Raw genomic sequence first — 20411 nt, 5'->3', positions numbered from 1 at the left:
GTAGCGCACTTCAACTCACTTTAAGTACTCTACCGTGTGCCTCTTCTTTTAATTTTGTTATCCGATTAGAAATAAAAGATTTTTCATTAAAAAAAAGGTGTGCGTATGTACATCGTATAACGTGATATTAAGGAGGATCGGGTTTGGGGTTCGGTGCAAGGTTAAAGGGGTGTGGGACACATTCATACATTCGGGCCACCGTACGGCACCCAACTATATCACCACAAGAAAGACACTGGAGTGAGTGAGTCTTAATTCCTGTTCAAGATAGGCATACTTTTGACACAATTTAAAATTATTACAATTTATTACATTTCTTTTTAAAATCTAAAACAGAAAAAAAATGGAGACGCGGTGGAATACAAAATGAAGACTGTTATTTATTTATTTTATTCCTCTGTTTAAAACTGTTTCTCCTCCGCTTAAGCGATAACAGGAACGTAGCCGAGGTTCTTCCTCTGCAGAAAGAGATGTATCTCGGAGAACCGAGGCCTGTCCGCTTCGTTCCTCTTCCAGCATTCTGTCATCAAATCGTAAATCTCTCTCGGGCACGTATTAGGCCTGGAGAGCAGCCTCGCCTGCCCGTTGCCCTGATACCAGTGGTTGCAATTTTCAACTACTTGCTCGCTGGTCAGCTCGCCGAATGGCTTTTGACCGCAAACGACCAACATCTCCCACAATGTGACGCCAAACGACCAGACATCGCTCTTTGTCGTTGCCTTACCCTGAAAGATAATCACAAATTAATTCAACAACCAATTTCAGTTTTAATTTGTAAAAAATTATTGCTATACGTATCAACCCTTATAAAATCCTACTATAGAAACATTTTGATAATTTTTTGTAGTTTATTAGGTTTCGTGGTCCAATGGATCAAATAAATTCTTTTCAATTAGTTAACGTGTTGGTTGAGATTAAAAAGTCAGTGTCACAAGCGGGATCCGAACCCACGGCCTTCGGATAAATACGCCACTTCTCTACCACTTCAGCTATCGTGACTTCGATCCACTCGGACACTAACTTCTCATTTCAATTCCACCTTTTGAATTTTCCCGAGAATCAAATAGATTACACGACATTTGGAAAATGGCAAAAAAGAAGGAAAATTCAAAAAGGTGGGGTTGGGATGGGAAGTTGGTGTCTGAGTGGATCGAAGTCACGATAGCTCAAGTGGTAGAGCAGCGGCGTATTTAGCCGAAGGTCGTGGGTTCGAATCCCGCTCGTGACACTGACTNAAGTTGGTGTCCGAGTGGATCGAAGTCACAATGGCTCAGGTGGTAGAGCAGCGGCGTATTTAGCCGAAGGTCGTGGGTTCGAATCCCGCTCGTGACACTGACTTTTTTATCTCAACCAAAACCTTAATTAATTGAAAAGGTTTTTGATAAATATTTAATAAATTTCATACGTAATGTTTTCTTAAAACTCAATTGTATATTTTATCATGAACTAATATAATACTTTTTAAAAGGATAGTTCTAACTAATGAACTAATATTTTCAATATATTTGATTAATATATCTCAATTAATAATTATTAAATTCTTTGTTAAGTTTATATTCATCTACGATTGTAACACAATTCTGAGTAAAATAAGCCTCTAAACGAGCTGATTTATCCCGTTTTTCCCAAAGTTGTTGTTCTTGTAATCCGCGGTCAGGTTTTTTTTAAAACATGGATTTTAAAAAACTGGTTGTTTCGCCGTATTTTTTAAAAAATCCTGACCACATATATCTGACGACGTTGTCTTAAGCCAACTTTTTGATTAATGGTCGTTGGAGCTATTAATAATTTATTATTTGAGGGGAGATCCTGCCACATTGAGTCACTTTTCTGAAATAAATATCGATTAACTTAATTCAAATTTTATCTGCGTGTTCAGAAATAATTGGTAAATAGTTATGAGTAACAAAATAGTTCTTTGGTAAGTAGTGTTAATATGATAAAAAATAGAATTTTGGAAAAAATTATCAACTTTTCGAACTCGAATTTTGTTTTCTGATAAACTGTACATTATTGGTTAAATTCCTTAGCCAAAACTCTTCTAAAACATCATGTTTAATGATTCTAAATATTTATGATAAAAAATGCAACTTTATCCAATGTTTTGATATCCAATTTTACAAGGTAGAATCTCACTAGAAATTTTTTCGAGCTCATCGCATTTTCGTTTTAACTTGTGCGTCTTTCTTGACGTGGGTCGTGTACAAGGCAATTAAAAAGGCAATTTTGTTTACCCATATTTATTATTTTCACCCCAACCGCCAAACAATCCCGTAAATCAAACCCCAAAACCGTAAAAAAGTTAGAATGCGAAAGAAAAAGCTGAAAGAGGACAATCATATATACAAAAGCATTATTTTAATAATATGTATGATAAGCAATATGTATGTTATAATTGTTTAATTTTGTTTGTGTTCGTAATTTTATATGGGTTGGAAAAATATTTTCGATGCTCTATAATTTTGTTGAAAACACCTATAGATGCAGAAAAGCCTGCATGATTTTTACACATATACATTTTTTAAAAAGGTTTTGCTCATCTCCCTGTAAGGTGTGGTTTTATATTTTTGTATAAGTTGTTTAACTATATTAAGTGTAAGTAATGCATATTTGTACATGATTTAATATACTAAGTGTGAGTAATGCATGTTTGTACATGATTTACCTTGTGGGTGAATGTTATTATTCAAACACGCGAAATATCCAACAGGGGAGAATCTGTAAACAGTAGTTTTATGAGTTTGATTTCGAACAGAACAAAAGGAAAGGAACCGTACTGTTTGTTGGGCAATGGAGCATTGTCGGACAATTTGTCAAGGGTGGTACATGATCGGTGGGGGAGTTGTTTTTTGACCAAGCTTCACCTATGACACGGACCGAGAGAGGGAATAATCCGACTACTAAATAGCACGTGCGAGTGACGGTCAATTAGAAAATCGTTTGCCCTCTGTGACCGGTATTAGAATCCTACAAGCCCTCGAGGGATGCGGTACCGATAGCATTGTTGCCGGTCGATACTACCAGAACCTTGACCGCAAGGGAAAAACAGGAAAACAAACGAAAATACTTACCAAGAGTAAACTCTCCCAGGCCATCCACCGTATCGGTAGTTTGGCTTTCGTGTCGCTGATGTAATAATCCGTTTCGTACTTTGTGCAGTACATGGCGTGATCTGACACTTTAATGTGGTAGCTTTTTCCCACGAGGCAGTTTCTGAAAAAATGCATAATTAAAATCGGCCGTTGAAAATTAAAAAATTGACACCAACAGGTTTTAGTCGAATCGAGATTTTTGCTGAATCAGCCCTCTCACGATAATTCGACAAATGAGACGTAAAATTGCTCCTCTCAAGACGAGGGGTTTTGTTCGGTGATTTGAACTCTCCCCCAACTTTAGATAGAAAAATGAATAGCAGCACTTATCAACTTGTTTCAAATTCTCCCCAAACACAAAGTGATATTGTTTGTCGCATCAGATGTGAGAAATGTGGAATACAACATTGCTCTTCAAGTTATCCTTTAAAATTAACATTTAGCCGACTTTATAGTATTGGTTTTACTTGGAAATGCTCATTGAAATTTTTAATTATATAGAAACAAGGTCAATTTCCGGCATCATGAAAAAACTAGGTTTAGTAAAAATAACAGACTTTTTATCCATTTTCATCAAATTATTGATTGATTTTTTATAACTTTGGTTGTTCTGTACACATGCACATAGGTAGGTTTTTAATTTTTTTTATTTTTTTACGCTTAGGGCTCGTACCAGCAGAGGTTATATCTACCCTCGGGGTACCGGTGTTTTTGAAAAGAAAAGCCCATTTGTAAATATGTCGGGTTCAAAAGCAGGGCTGCTGGATTCGTACCCGGGACTTTTACCTTACAGTGATGAGCGCCGTGCCAACGACTAAACCGTTGCGGCCACCCCCCCCCCCAGAGTAGGGTTTAAAAAAGCGAAAACTACCAGATTTGTAAATTCACGATTTAATATGTCACAGCCGTACAGGCTTCCTCTACAGAAATTTCGGTGTACCAGAAATAACTTATTTTTTGAGAACCGCTATAAATGTAATTGATATACGTATAACGCTAATTATCACAACAAATTATTTTTCCATTGTTTTAAATTATGATCGGATATGAAATTTTTTATGGTTATTTTCGATTTATTGATATATTATAAACAATTAACCGATCTAATTGTAGTAATTTTGAATAAAATTAGCAATATTATTGATATGCATTTTTTCTCAGGTTCATTTTTAAGCTGTTTAATAATAAACTAGTATTATTACCCTGTCCTTCCAGTACATTATTTTTAAATGGCTTGGTATATTAGCACCTGCAAATGACTTTTTCCAACCTCTTCCGTAGGGTTGGTGTTCAGAAATGACTTTTAAATAGTGAACCGATTTGGAATTTTTTATGATTAGTTTTAACTTATCAAATGGTTAAATTAAACTATAGCCGAATGGTTAGGATGTAGACTTATTGGCGGCCCCGTGGTCGTGGGTACGATTGCTTTCGTCGCTGTAATTTTCTGAACGCTTTCCTACCATAAAAAAAATTAAAAATATAATAAAATAAAAATAAATCATTATCAAATATCGTCTCTGCCGAACACGTAAGTTATTGATGATATATAAATTACTGGTCTAATTTAATATTATTTACACGTATTTTTATGTTTTTAGGCAGGTGAATATTTCACTTTTGATACTCTGTCTTTGTAGTAGATTATTTTTAAATCGGTTGATGTAGTAGGATTTAAAAACAACTTTTAACAACCTTTCAGAATGGTTGGGCCCAAAAATGACTATGGTCTTGTGGTATAATACCTAATTGTAACAATAATATTGATTGCTTTAAATTATGAATCGATTGGAAATTTTTTATGATGAATTTTAATTTATTAATTGCGATGTTGACCCGTCGTGGGTTCGATTCCCACCGTTACTTTTTTAATGTTTTGAAGCTCCCCTTCCACAAGAAAGTCCAAGTACATGTAGCAACTCAAAAAAAAAACTTATTTATTTATAGTTCACTGATATAATTTAATGTAAGTGCGTTTTCCAGATTTTGTTAAAACTGTTTACTGTATAACTTTTGTTAAAAAGTTGCAGTAGATTGTTTTAGGCGTGTCGGTAGCCGTAATGATTTATCAGTTGACACGGCGCTCATCACTTAAGGTAAAAGTCTTCGGTTCGAATCCAGCGGCCATGCATTCGAACCTGACATGCTTACAAATGAGGTTTTTCAATAACTCCGGCACCCCGCGGGTTCAAATATCGACGTAGTTGAAACACCCACCGTAAAATCAAATATTTTTAGAAGGCTTTGTATAGTAGAACCGAAAAACAATTTACAACGGATGAACATTAAACCTTAATGTATAATAAATTAAGTATTAAAATAATATCTGCTTTGGAATGCCGCAATAAACCACTGTGCTCCATGTGTTCACAAAGCCAGAAGATAAGGAGGAAGAAAAAGGGTCGTCCTAGCGCCATTTAATAGTCCTAGACCTTTAATAAGGGCTTAAGGTTTGCTGATAAAGGTTACTAACCTGGCCGCCAAATCTCTGTGAGCAAGGTCCAGCGATTCTAAGTACTTCATTCCAGAAGCCACCTGAGTCGCCATGTAAATCAGACAGCCGTAACTGAAAGGTACATAACATTAGAACACAACTAAAACAATGATTCGAACTTGGTTAATTGACGAAGGGGACAAAGCATCTCTTCAAAAGTGGAAGTTAAAACGAAATTGGATCCGACTTCATTTTCCGTATTTAAGATCTATTCTTTGTCTCGATGTTGAAAGGCAAGGGGGAAACTCTATTTATTCTTTCTTTTCACTCCCTTTGAGGGCGGGAAGAAATAAAAGGCATCCCCTTCCCTCTCGGGGGTAAAAGGGATTGGCCTCACGACTTTTCGACTGACCTGAGCGCGGGATTTTCTTCGTCTGGGCTCGTGGACTGGAGCTGGAGAAAAGTCGGCAGGTCGCCGAATTCACAATACTCCTGTAGGATGCAGAAGGGTTCTTCTTGACTGCACACACCCACCACTCTGGCCACGTTCGGGTCCCGGAGCGTGCCCATCCACGCACTCTCATGCAAAAACTCTTTTCTAAAAAAATTACCAGTTAAAATCAAATAATTAAAAAATCTTATAAATAAAATTAAAAGTTCAAAAATATTACTTGGTCGATTCTGTACACCCCCTCCAAACTGATTTAACAACGACTTGTTTCTTATGATATGACGTTATGCCGTTGTATTCAGGCACTCCTTCGGTTTCACACAAGTGAATCTAAACATAGAAAACAAAATCCATTAGAAAAGATCAAACAATATAAACTTAGGTTGAGAAACTCACCATTCCAAAAGATCCTTCGCCCATTTTTTCAATGACTCGAAGGCGGTGCCTTGAAAATTCGAGAAGGGGAGAGCTGTCTTCGGGGCTTCCTTCTGGTAATTTTAACGGTGTAAATTTTCCTGGCGTTAAATGCTGTTCTCGCCGTTCGGTCTAAAGAAGAAAATAAATTTGTAAGGTTCACTCTTGGTATCTGCAGAGTGATTAACATTTGGTTGGGTCGTTTTTTGTACTTTCGCACGGTCTGTCTACGCTGCTTAGGCGAATACATTCTGACAGACCGAAACAGCGAGGAAAGACATTATTTTAGTATTTAATCGGTATAAGGTTGTAATTAGTGAACTAATACGACATATAAATTTATTTCCTTGGCAGCACCTTCGAAGATCTGACGAGCTTCGTCAGACTCGAGCTTGTATCTGATCTCTTACATGATTATGAAAAGGAAGCCAGTCATAGATGCGAAAGCGTTACAAAGTGAATAAATTAATATTTCGTTTATTCCAAACGTACACGTCAAACAAACAAAAAATCCAAAACGATCTACCTGCGGATAAAAAGAAATTCAATTATAAATGAATTGGCAGTGAAATAATTGATGAACTCCTGAAATTTATAAAAGTTTAAGGCGAATAAACGATATATTTGATTGAATTATTTATAATGGAAAATAATTATTTTTGCAAGAGTGGATTACCAGTACGAGTGGAAATTTTATAGAGAGCCTAACTGACTTGCGTGAATCTTTAATGCGATTTCATATAAAAAAAACCTTTGACCTGAAAATGTTTCTCTTTTCTGAAGTCGTTCCCAAATATTGTAACATTTATTTTTACAATATAAAGTTAGACCAGCTGCGTATTGAGCCGAAAATCTTGGATCGAATCTCGCTCTTGATACAATTTTTTCATTCCAACCAAAAACCTTAGAAAAAATAATAATTAATTGGAATAATTAATATGGTCAATTATGGCTACTAAGCAAGTATGAATTAATTTATTTTTACTTTTTACTTTTATTTTTACTTTTACTTAATTTGGTTTATTTCATTTAATAAGAATCAAGAAAATGATGAAAATAATGAAATAATAAAATAATATCAGACAGGCTGCAATTTACTAGGTAGGGGATTAAGACAGGTGTAAATGAAAATCTGTCGACGAATGAAATGTGGGTTTTATAATTAAATGGCCCAGCTGAGATTTTAATGTTTCTAAGATGCTCGTAGTGTGGGAAAATTAACCCGGACTTTATTATTCCGTTGAAATTTGACGATGAAATAAACTGAAGGAAACCAGTATTTCATCGATCGGCCATATTAAAAAACATACCGACTTATTGTTAATAATCTGAAAGAAAAGGAGAGGCCGTTTACTAAAAGTGTCTCCTTCATCCCCTAAATAAGTTGAATATTTTTTTTTTTTTCAAACGAAGGGAGAATAATTGGTTCCTTAATAGGAGGAGGGTTGTAGTTATCCTTAAAAGGGATAAAAATATACAAACAGTTTAAGAAGGGAAACTCACCTTGATTATATCTGTTGCTGCGTAGTAATTTTCCACAGGCTGAGCATTAGCTTTGTTCAGGGTGGCCGTGCTGTTGAAATTCGTTGACATCTCGTAAGGGGGAGGCCTTGAAGATGGCGGAGGAGGAGGTGTCAAGTTGTACAAAGACGGTGATGAGAATTTGACCTCCTCTTGGAAACTGTTAACGCTTGTGAAGTCAAGAGAGCGGCATAATCCTAAACCCATTGAAAGGTGATGTTGTACCCTTGAAGTTGAACAAATTTACCATCTGATCTTATCTAGCAACTATGCCAGATAATTGCATGCGATCTGAGATAAGTTGATTCAAATTATACACCCGGTACAAATACTTGATGTACAAAAGACAAAAAAAAAGTCTTGTAAAAATTTTCAGAGGTGTTCGCCAGCGGATTACATCGAATTTAGGGCGATAACATTTATGGAAGAGGCCGGCTCAATATCGGGGACGTTGGCCGAGTTATGGTCTTAATAAGTCACAAGACATCCCTCCCCCCTTTGCGGCATTACTCTTATAATAGTCTTCGTGATTCTTGGCCAGATATATTTTCGTATTAGACCAATAAAACTTCACCATCTTCCATACGAAACTAAGTAACAAAATATCGTAGAAACTATAAAAACTTTTAAATGTTTTTCAACAGTAAATGACAATAACTAAAACTATCACTATTTTGAAAATTATTCTTTGTAGTTCTTAATCGTTAGACAATAAATGTGTATGAATAATATAAATATAATTTTTGTAGATTTATCGGTCAGTTTATTCAGTTAATGTTTACTTGGTTATCAGAGATGTGGTCAAATAAAATATTTTTAATTTTCAATCTTCGCCCAGCTTTCGGATTTTTATCGCACCTTCTTCAGGGCTCTAAAGAAACAAAACAAAAGGATATATAATACATTTTTCATTGTAACCAATTTTACATCAATGTATGTACGTAAGAACATGACACATTTTTGTACTTCCTGATTTTTAGTCTAGTTATTGTTGTTTTTAATTGTATTTTTATTTCTACTGTCTGTGATATTATATGAAATTAGTCTATACATTTCATAGATAAAAATGTGAAGAAAAAGTGAGAAAATAGCTTTCAAAAACAAAACTATTCAAGTTTATTTACTTTCGACTAAAAATCAGTAAGTACTAAAATGCGTATCATGTTCTTACCTATATTGGTGCTTAGCCAAAATTAAAAATGTATAATATCTCCTATTGTAGAGCTCTGAAGAAGGTACAATAAATTTCCGAAAGCTAGGCGAAGATTTAAAATTAAAAACATTTTATTTGATCACATCCCTGAAAACCAAGTTAACATTACAAATACAGTTATTCAGATATCGTGAGATGCGGTCGGGTAGGCATCGAGATAGATCAAAACGTTGGCACGATAAAGAAAATGTTTTTCTGAAACCTACATCACACCCGACCGCATCTCACGATATCTGAATAACTATCGATCAACGGTCGCTAACCTCTACACATTGCAAATACAATTGTTACATCACAATTTAAATGTTATACACTATAATTAATTTCAATTAATTATTCTTTCTAAGGTCTTGGTTGAGATATAAAAGTCAGTGTCACGAGCGGGATTCGAACGCACGACCTTCGGCTAAGTACGCCGCTATTCAACCACTTGAGCTATCGTGACTTCGATCCACTCGGACGACAACTTCCCATCTCAACCACCTTTCGAATTTTCCCTCCTTTTTGCCATTTTTCAAATCTCGTGTAATCTTGTTTGTTTCTTGGCGACAAATGAAATGGCCACGGAGAGCATTAGTGAAGATATACATCATTTTATGTAATGTTGTAATGTTATTTTATTATGTGCAAACCATTTTAAACTGCTCTGTAATATATACATATGTGATTATATAAAGTAGTCATAGTCTAACAAAATAAATAAATTGTAAGGTTTCAAAATTGTTAAACAAATCTTCTTTTCCGTAATAATGGTGGTGTTATTGAATAAAAAACCGCGTGTGCGATCAGATATTGAATAGTAACACTGAATGAGTGAGTGTTGTTCAAACAAAATTCTGTACTTTCAACGGTTCTGTCATATTTTATGAGCTTAAAATCCTCTGTTTGCAGACTACTAACTGATGATAAATTTATACACTCAGCTAATTCATTATGGATGCTTTAAAAGAGCAAATGCGCGTTCAATGGAGTATCATTTAAAATCACGTTCCCTCTTCGTTTCATAATAATTAAGTATTGTTTGAAATTGGACCCAACATCGCAAATGTAAAAACTAAATTAGTAATAGCATGTCACATAACTCTTTTACAAAAAGTAAAGAGCAAATTGGCGTATGTACATTTGTGCAATGTAGATTCGGGTTATAAATCCATGAATAAACAGAACGTTTACCTGTGTTGTAATCTGCGCTTTTGCTTGACGGGATCGTGTCCTTCTTGATCAAACAACCGTATTCCTGTTTGGTAGAGGGCAAGAGTTTGTAAGGTTCATGATAGACGGATGAATTTTCGCTATCTTCACTTTCTTCGCCGGGCATATGGCCGTAAAGCCCTTTGCCGCTTGGTTTGCTCCTTGTCCTGGTGACACCGTTATTTATAATCGGCGTGGTCATCTTGAGTTCTTTCATATTTATAGTCACGCCGGGCTTCGTGCCGAGAGATGTGTGCTTATGGAGTAAAGCCACTTTTTTCCTTCCTCTGCGAATCATGAGAAGTACCGTGCAGCCTAGAAGAAGCACCACCATCGCGAGTACTCCGGTTATCAGTCCTATGTACGCCTGCGTCCGTCCTGACGGACTTGTGGCTGAAACAAAAATGTAACCTTTCTTAGACAACAAAATACTTATAACCAACTCAATACTGAAACATACATCACACCATATCAGGACACATATGACATAATATTGTGGGGTTCAAACATATTTCCAAATATCCGCATCCATCACGACAATCTAAATGACCCCTTTTTTAAAAATTATTGAAAAAGATAATGTAGGTAAATTCACAAGTTTCCGTGGTCCGCTTGTCCAATTAATATCTTTCACTTAATTAAGGTTTTTAGTTGAGGTAAAACAGTCAATGTCACGAGCGGGATTCGAACCCTCGATCTTCGGCTAGATACGCCGCTGCTCTACCACTTGAGCTATCGTGACTTCGATCCACTCGGACACTAACCTCCCATCTCAACCCCACCTTTTGAAAAATGGCAAAAAGGGGGGAAATTTCAAAAGGTGGGGTTGAGATGGGAAGTTAGTGTCCGAGTGGATCAAACTCACGATTGCTGAAGTCGTAGACCAGCGGCGTATTTAGTGACACTGACTTTTTATCTCAACTAAAAACGTTAATTAATTGAATGTAGGTAAATTAACATTTTGTAAATGATGACTCTACTCACAGAAAATTATGTATTAGAACCATCATTTACAAAAAGTAAATCTACGTACTGCCCTCATCTTTTCTATTTTTCTTATTGGTAAAGTAATTCACGTTACATACGAACGATTAAGTCGAGACATTTTTCTTATTGGAGTCAATTAAAACGCCATGAGATATGGTGGATTGGAACCCAGAACGACTATTGTGATGACCACGAGTCGGAAGTACCGACTGACACTACATCGCAGTACTGAATTACGTGAAAGACAGGATAAAATTAACCGTACAGATCAAAGACGAATAAAAAAAAAGAATTCAAAAAAGAAACAACACACACACACACACAACAGACAGTACGGGAAATAAATTCACATAAATCAGAAAAACTTATCAACTGACTAGCTTTGTAGACATAACAACAGCACTGAAAATAAAAAACACAATAGGAAAACTACTAAGACAAAATATTAACAAAAACCGAATCAATAGAAACAAAACGGAATATACTGAACAAGTTGTGAGATAAATAAACGGGACTGACAGAACGAAAAATAAAAGGCAGATACAACGAACACTTAAATTGATTCTGGGATAACGACGGAAATTCGAATTAGAAATTAGAAAGTAATCACGAAACATCGACAAGAAAAGTAGGAAACTTCTATATAACGTACAAAATTAAAAGAACATACTTGAAAATTTAGAAATACACAAACATAACACATACACATTGAATACAATAACAACTCACAAATGCATGGCATACATCGTTTACACCATTCAAAACATTATACAAAGAAGAAAAGAAAAAGGACGCACGATCACAAAGACCGAATGGAACAATTAAAAACAAAAGACTATTTTAATCAATCAAATACATCGACAAACGGAGCTAAAACCGACACCAACGCCAACCATCTACGACCTGATTACTACAACTTGACACCACCGAAATCAGAGCTCTGAAGATGGTGAAATAGACAGACAAAATTAGTATGATGGGCAGACCAAGAGGATAGGTAACTATGAAATTACAGATTTCTCACTTTGTAGACCACAGGTGGAAATCTAAAAAAAAATTGTAATCATGACGAATTTTACATAACTTAATCTTAATTGTTAAGATATAGTAGATTGTTAAGATTGTTAAACGATATAGTAAAGTGAACTAACAAACAAGTAAATAACAAACAGTGATTATCTTAACAATGCTTTGTTTATTAATAATTATCGCTTACTAATTATGTGATTCACGTCTGTTTCAATATTACCAGACAAACTAGTTAAATAAACCATGATTGTGTCTACCTAGACTATAACCAATTATATTGGATTGAAGCTCGTAAATAGTGATTTAAATAGTTCATTTGTTTTGTGACAGATATGAGCAGTCACTGTGAAGTCAAAATAATTGTTGCGTTTGTTTAAATAATAAACAATCCATAATTTCAAAAGTTTGTGTTGATACATATACTTATGTAAACGTTACAATGCACAGTCCATTCGAGTTCTTTTGTGTTTATAATGCTTTTTGTAATTGTTTAGAATCAACGGTTGCGTGTTTCATTCTGTCCATTCAAAGATTACCATTGTATGAGATAAGACAAGCCCCCCCCCCCCTTACACACTTTATAAAGTAGAGTAATAAGTGCCAAAATTGAAAGTACAAAAGGGACTGGAGGGGACGTTGATAAATTGACCGCGTCATTTAGCAAAGCTTTTTGTTTTTGTTTAAACGTAAAATGGTAGACGTGCAAGGGATGAGCTTTGAATAACATTTTCGGTGGGACAAAGACATCGTCGGATGCCGGCAAGGAAAACTTAGTGCCTCCTTTGTAGGACCCCCCCTCATAACTCGGCTTTAATCAGGAGTCTACGAGAGACAAAGAGCGTTGTGGCTAACCTCATGCTGGTACCTACATCCTACAAGTTCAAGCAAGTCGGCAAACATCTTAAGGTCGTTTGATTAATTAATAATCACAATTCTAGATGAAGTGGAAAAATTTGTAGAAGAAAGAAAGATTTCATACATTTTTACAATCTTCTGTCTATTAATTTGATTATGGCAATATATGACTTTTTTGTCACTAGGAATAATCAGCTAGCGAACAAAAAATAGTTAGTAGCAATGAAACGAAAATGTTTCTGCGAGACGCCTTGCATTTCCAAATTTTCTAGTGTGCCCAAGTGTATCCCTCAATGGTTACTAGTAGAGAAAATCATCAGGGCAAGTCCTTTAATGCACAAGTACGAAGGCAAACATTCATAAATCTTTGTTAAATACTTCTTGGCAACGTTTAAATGACATTAGGCTGGAATGCCACAAGGAAGCGTACATAGGCTCCTATGTTTATCTCCTGCAAACACTGATGTCCCCAAAGGTGAATTAATAACACTTACTACATTAGTAGATTATACTGCCATGAAAGTTAACAGGTGGTTCAAACGAAACGCTCTATTCACCGATAAAAAAAGGTCAATTTGTGCCAATAATCTGCTCAACTAGCACTCCGACTCCAGGTTCGTCTCAATAAAAATAGAAAACTTTAAATTAAATTTAGGAATATAATGTATTGAGCATAATCATGACACAGTACCAAATGGATAATTGAAATCATTTTTTAGTTATTCCAAATCAAGATAATCGGAAATATGGTCTACTTCCTTGACTTTATGCGCAATGACGTTCTGCGCTGTACTCAGAGTAAGGTGACTGTCTGTGTAACCACCAACTTTGCTTTGAGTTTGAGTCAACGTGAATCCGCGCTCATCGCTGTAAGGTAAAAGTCCCGGGTTCGAATACAGTGGCTCTGTACTCGAACCCTATAAACTTACGAGTGGGCTATTTTTTACAAATTTGAGCACCCCGGGGTTTCAAAGCCTCGCAGTTGAAGTACCTTTGTAAAAAAAATTTACTGCTTGATACAAAGGGTGACTGCGTTGGCTTAAGCACTCTGAAGTGCGCATATTACCGGATTAGAAAAACAGATTTTTTTAATTTCCTAAGTGATAGTTTTTGGAGAGTGTATAATGGTGAGTAGCTACAACATACCTATTGTACAAAAAAGGCAACATTTATTTTGTCAAAATGATATTCTTCTCAAACTCTAAGATTTTTAAATATAGCACATTTTACTAATGAATGTAATTAACTGTGGATGTATAATATGGAATAAGTCTATAGCATTGATTAATGTGTTTGCCAGTTTTAGAGAGTTTTAACGAATTTCGAAAATTATTGTCAGAGTATAATATTTTGTTTACAATTATTTAATTTTTATGTATGGTATTGATTGAGATAAAAAAACCCACGACCTTCAGGTAATATGCCGCTGCTCTAACCACTTGAGCTATCGTAACTTCGATCCACTCGGAGGGAAAATTCAATCGGTGTGAGTTTGTGTATGTGTGTGTGTCTGTGTGTGATCTTTCGGTATGAACAAAAAACCAAATCTTAGGGTCATAACCCACAAGGAAATGTATTTAAAAAAAAACTAACAGAAAATAGTGTTTTACTTAAAAAACTAGAAATCTTTCGAAATATTTTGGAATGTAAAATTGTAATTCTGATAAGTAGAATAAATTGAGAAGTTTTTGACTTTGAAAGAGATCTCTCCCCGTCCAGGGTAAACATAAAATAAAATATTTCCTTGTGTATAGCTTACAATATATTTACTAAAATATATTGTATAAATATAAATTGTAAAATATATTGTAAAATATAAATAATACTAAAATATCCAGTGTTGTTTACAATTCACTAGTTTTTGTGGTCCGCTTGACCGATAGTTGTTTACAATGTTACTGAAGAGGAGCAATATGAACTCCGAGAAACAGAGACAAAATTTTTTCACTAACTCGGGTTGTTAAAGTGAACAAATATTTTGTAGCAAAACCTACAACAATTTTCAGCTTTTTGAAAAACCATTTTCGCTTCGACCGGATTAAAAAATAAAACCAACATTTCATGACATGGAGTAAAACGGAGGGGGACAACAGGGTAAAGCATTAACAAAAACGTGATAAAACTCGATGAAATATTGCTTCTATTGAATGCACATTTCTACGTTTATGGTAAAATAATTTCACATTTATGATAGCTTTAGTGAAGATGTAGTTCATTTTAACTTATTAAGTTCACTAGTTTTCGTGGTCCGCTTGACCAATTAATATCTTTTAATTAATTAAGGTTTTCAGTTGAGATAAAAAGTCGAAGTAGAGTAGCGGCGTATCTAGCCGAAGGTCGTGAGTTCGAATCCTGCTCGTGACACTGACTTTTTATCTCAAATAAAAACCTTAATTAAATAAAAATAATGTGCAACCAATTTACTATCATGAAGGACTGTTTCGAGTTTATCCTAAACAGACAGAGAATCACCAACTTTAAAAAGAAAAAAATTCGTAATCAAAAATAGTTTTTGAAGTGTTAGAATGTTAATAAAAGTTTTTATAAAATGAAGTTATTGGTTGATTATTGGTATGATAGATTATTTTTAATTTTTATTCATTCCACGTGCGCCCTCACTTATATACGCCTCATTTGACTTTCGGAAAAAACACAATTTATTTAAATATTTGCCATTGTTGCAAACGTCTAACTGGATCAAGTTGAAGAAGGGGGTAAGTCTGGATTTTTCACTTTCAAATCATTTTCCCCTCATTTCTTTAAATAAATTGGAAAAGTTACAATCTGTTTAGCATTCAGAAAACGCAGCCCTCAGGGCTCCCGGGTCTTATAGAATAAGAATGTAGGCCCGCAGAAATTTCAGAAACCACCGGGAGTTTTTATGATTTCTGGGACAACCTACAGATTATGCTGTCCCCGTTGAATTGAAATAAGGTCATCTAATAGAAAGGATTGAATTGATCGGAGACAACGGTTTAATATTAGGAAGGATAGGAGACCTCCTTTCGTATTATAATATATATTGCTCTTGAAGGAATAACATCTAGGCCAAGACAAGCGGAATGATGCCGTATTACAACAAATAGTTTTAGAAATAAAATAAACTACGTAAGACTCACTATACACAAAGTAAAACCGACTATAATTCGTGTTGATAAATTTGTGTCAATTATTAAAAACAATTTTCCTCTTTTCTCGTTTCGTTTACGGTCAATTTCTGTTTATTCATTATTTAAAGCGTAACATGGAAAGAGCTGGGCAAGAATAAATAGGTTACCTGGGGTAACTTCCTTTCTGGCGTGAGTCGTTTCACCTCCCATGCTAGTACGTTTTTCGACTTCATTCTCCTCCGGCTGCAAGTAGAATTGATCTAGTGACTCTTCTTCTGTGAGGTTGCCACTAAGGAGAACTGAAAAAAAAAAATATTTAAACATAACTCTCATCGATCATATTACCATCAATATACAACTACTAATGTTAAATTATTTCTAATAAGATTAATATCATTGACATATATTAAACAAAAAGAGTTAAATTGATTTTCTGATTTTCAGGTAACTTAACTTGTTTAAAGTTAAGAAGGGAAATATTACTATATATTTTTTAATACACATCGTTAAAAATAATACATTATATTAATTAATACACTTAAAATATATGGAAATAAAATAAATATTAGCAGCACCTGAAAGAAATTGCTAGCCAGAACAAAAAATAGTTGGAACTTTAGGTATATGGATTTTTAGCAACGTATTGTTTGAGTTTACTTTAAATTAGTGGTATCAATGTCAAATATAAATATTATTTGATAGTAATTACTTATCATTTTATGTAGATGTCTGTTTCACCGTCAAAATGTATTATGCTGGCCCGGTGCTCCATAGCCTTAAACGCAAAGCACTCGTACAATATTTTTTCATGTTAATTGTTTCTTCATCCTTTGGAAAGTACGTATACCATTTTGGTACATTAATTGTTAATTGTATGTTACTTTGTATTTATTTGAATGTGTGATAAAATAAGCCTTGTTGATGGCACTATAAAGTGCCGAAAGCTCGATGTTCCCAGCATTTAGTCTTTTTTCACCCGTCAAAACACATAAAATAAATATTATTTAGATTCAGTTTATTTTACAGACTTTCAGTTGAAAACAGAAGATGATTATTAATTAGGACAATAGTTAATAACATTCAAATTCTGATCAGTAGAAATATAACTATCACGATTTAAATGAATTATGAAGTAAATTAAAAAAAGGAAAATAATGGGTTTGTCATACAGTTTTTATTTAATCTGCTTTGAAAATGCCAAGGGATTGATTGTTTTATGAAATCGATATTGTTTAATAGATTAGTTTAGTTTAACAGAATTTTAATTTTTAGTTTAATAGGCCATATTATTTAAAATTTAAATAATATGAACTTTTAGTAATTGATTTACATTTTGGGAGGTTGAACTTTTTGTTTGTTTATTTATAACAATGTAGAAAAGTTGTTATTTTTTTAATATTTGATGTCACTTTTTTTCTGCTCTCTCTATCAACGGCATGAATAATTGTAACGAGATAGAAATATTGCAAAATTGAAAAACGTAGAATTGCAATATACATTTCACCGGCCTCTCCATATAACTGGAAAAACGTCAAACACAGGGGGTAGAAATTCAGGTATAGATATCGTAATTACATCTTTTTCACAAAAAAGCCACTCCCAACCCCAAAAAATACTTTCCGATAATTGTTTTTCCTTTCCCAGTTGTGTTAGGGGGATTGTTAATGACACATTGTACATCTGCTCACCGCGCGCCAAAGCAAGAGAGAAGAAATAAGGGAGAAAACGGGGGCGAAGCGTTCATTTAAATGTAAAGTGGGGGAGGGCAAAACTGTCTCAACTTTTTTTTCCTTTTTTACCAGGACAAGAATAAGAAGTTCTAACCCGACGAGATCTGGCATGACAATACATTTTTACACAGCTTTTTACCGGCACATGTAAAAGTACGATTGGTTCATTTGTTGACAAGAAATGAATATGATGTGACGTTAAAAGTTTAAGGTTTTAGTTCACAACTAAAAATCGTGTGTGCTTGTGTATTCATGCTCATAACACATGGTTTGTTTAGACAACGTGGACAGTTTAAGATAAATGGTCGAGGAAAGCTGGCAAAGTTGAAGCCACGCACTTTGCGTCAGATTAAGCCGGTGTTGCACGGTGGCTGTTTCCATTGAAACGACAGTAGGAAAGCCCTGTCATCTCGGCGGGCAAAGTTGTCGCCGACACCGGAATGGGAATGGGCAAGTTGCAGGATGTTGGAATGCCCGGACAAGTTTGACGTTCGAGTGGACTAAAAGCCCGATACGCAGACAACTTTGCCAACCGGCACGATTTCGTATAATTTCGTACTGGTAGTTCGATACTTCTACATCCATTTGGATATGATGCCAGTAATGATAATTTATTGTTCAATCCTAAATTATTTATCACTAGTCCCTTATGTTTTTTAATAATTGCGGTATTTATGTTGACAAATCAAACAATGTTTAGTGAGAAATTAACTCAATTTTATAGTAACGTTTGTTATAGTAACGAATTATAGGTAAAACGATTAAGGTTATACCTAAATAGTACAAAATTTGATTTTGCAAGTAGGACGAAGAAAATATTGTTTAATGTCTTAAATTGAACGAAAAATTTGTTTTATCAAGAAAACTAAACTTGATACAAAAAGTGTTTAATTAGATTTTATACCTTTTACAAAGAGGATAACAATTTCCTAATGAGTTCATTTATTTTATTTAAAAAATACGAATTATAAAGCTTAATTGACTAATTTTATCCAAATAATATATTAATTCAATGTGCGTACAAATGTTATTCATGTCTTTTTTTCTCTCTCGTTGTTTAAATGGAAGAGTATATTTTGTTTATAAATTTTCCAATTACAAACAAACGGCAGTCCTTCTGCATATTTATGAACGTTTTATCGTATCCCGATTTTAACAATTTACCTGACCGAGGGAGAGTGAGTAAAACAATAAAATACGGATGCAGGAGCGTCGAATATGAATATGTACGACCCGAGGGTAAATATACAAAAGTGTTCACCGACTGATGATAGGTTCTGAAAGATAAAAAATAAAAATGACGCGGAAAAAACTGTAAAAAAATCTACTAAAATCGAGATCTGCCGAGCAGAAACTTATCCCGAAATTTACAGTTGGATAGAAAGCTATGGTAAAGTTGAGTTGTTTGGTTTTTCAATCAAGATTCCTCTATTGCAGCCAGTTTACTGCCTCCACACGTACCCGAAACTGCTGAAATATTCGGCACGTTTAAATACACGTCGTTAGAGTCCTGTTACCACCCCAGTTGGAAAGTCATATAAACCTATGAACTTTAACTGAAATAAGTTCACAGCAGTGGCTTTGGTTATTGGGTGGGCAGATCTAGTTTTAAAACGGAGATAATTATTCAGAAATCGTAAGATGCGGTCTGGTGTGATGTAGGTTTCAGATTTTCTTTATCGATCTTTATTGAGATCATCTGCAGGGCCTGGGATTTACAAACATTGTTTAAATTTAACAAATACATGTAGCATGTGGAAAAAAGAGAAATTATACAATGCAAAAAAATATATTTTTTATATTCAATCAAAGTATTTCTACTCACTCAAAATGTTTGTAATTTTTGTATAAGAGGTCGGCTTCTTTGAGTTGAAAAGAGCCGACGAAGGGAAAAAACGTTGGTAATAGTTTGGTCAGATTATCCTTTCAGGATTACATAGATGGAGATAAATAGGAGAAGGAAAGCTAAATTGTTGAAAAATTTGTAAAAATGTTTGATGTGTGGAATGTGATGAATGTTTTATATGTTATAATATACATTTTGTTTGATGTGACATAAATGTAAAATACAAAAAATGTGAAAAATCGTTTTGACCTATTAGCACATAATATGGTAGTTGTGCAAAAAAAAAAAACTATCTTATAAAATGTATTTATCATTTGGTATTCGATGACATCAACTCACCCTCTTTTTTTATTAAGGTTTTTATTGTTAAATGAATAAATTCATACAAAATGTTAGAACGTTTAACGGCCGTATTTCGGCTAGGTGGCAGACAATGATGAGCACATGCGATAACTCCCTAATATTCATTACCACCAAAGACACCTCGTAAGTAATAGCAACCTGATAATATTTAATGAACGATTAATTATTAAGATCC

At 34.4% G+C, this 20411-nt stretch overlaps 1 protein-coding gene across 1 annotated transcript in view; it reads right to left on the bottom strand.

Moving 5' to 3' along the window:
• Positions 1-360: 360 nt before the first annotated feature.
• LOC106663556 (discoidin domain-containing receptor 2-like) overlaps positions 361-20411 on the bottom strand; it is a 271017-nt gene continuing 250966 nt past the window's right edge. The window contains exons 9-17 of the mRNA XM_024229012.1: positions 16465-16596; positions 10299-10709; positions 7895-8109; positions 6374-6523; positions 6198-6307; positions 5939-6124; positions 5566-5658; positions 3072-3213; positions 361-725 (exon numbers count right to left, since the gene is read on the bottom strand). Coding sequence (XP_024084780.1) covers positions 423-725; positions 3072-3213; positions 5566-5658; positions 5939-6124; positions 6198-6307; positions 6374-6523; positions 7895-8109; positions 10299-10709; positions 16465-16596 — 1742 coding nt within the window. The 3' untranslated portion in view covers positions 361-422. The remainder of the gene's footprint in view (positions 726-3071; positions 3214-5565; positions 5659-5938; positions 6125-6197; positions 6308-6373; positions 6524-7894; positions 8110-10298; positions 10710-16464; positions 16597-20411) is intronic.

Source organism: Cimex lectularius, unplaced genomic scaffold (genome assembly GCF_000648675.2).
Source record: "Cimex lectularius strain Harlan isolate CLEC.00 unplaced genomic scaffold, Clec_2.1 scaffold174, whole genome shotgun sequence".
In the NCBI taxonomy this organism is placed as follows: Eukaryota; Metazoa; Arthropoda; class Insecta; order Hemiptera; family Cimicidae; genus Cimex; species Cimex lectularius.
This window is presented reverse-complemented; position numbering and strand designations above follow the sequence as displayed.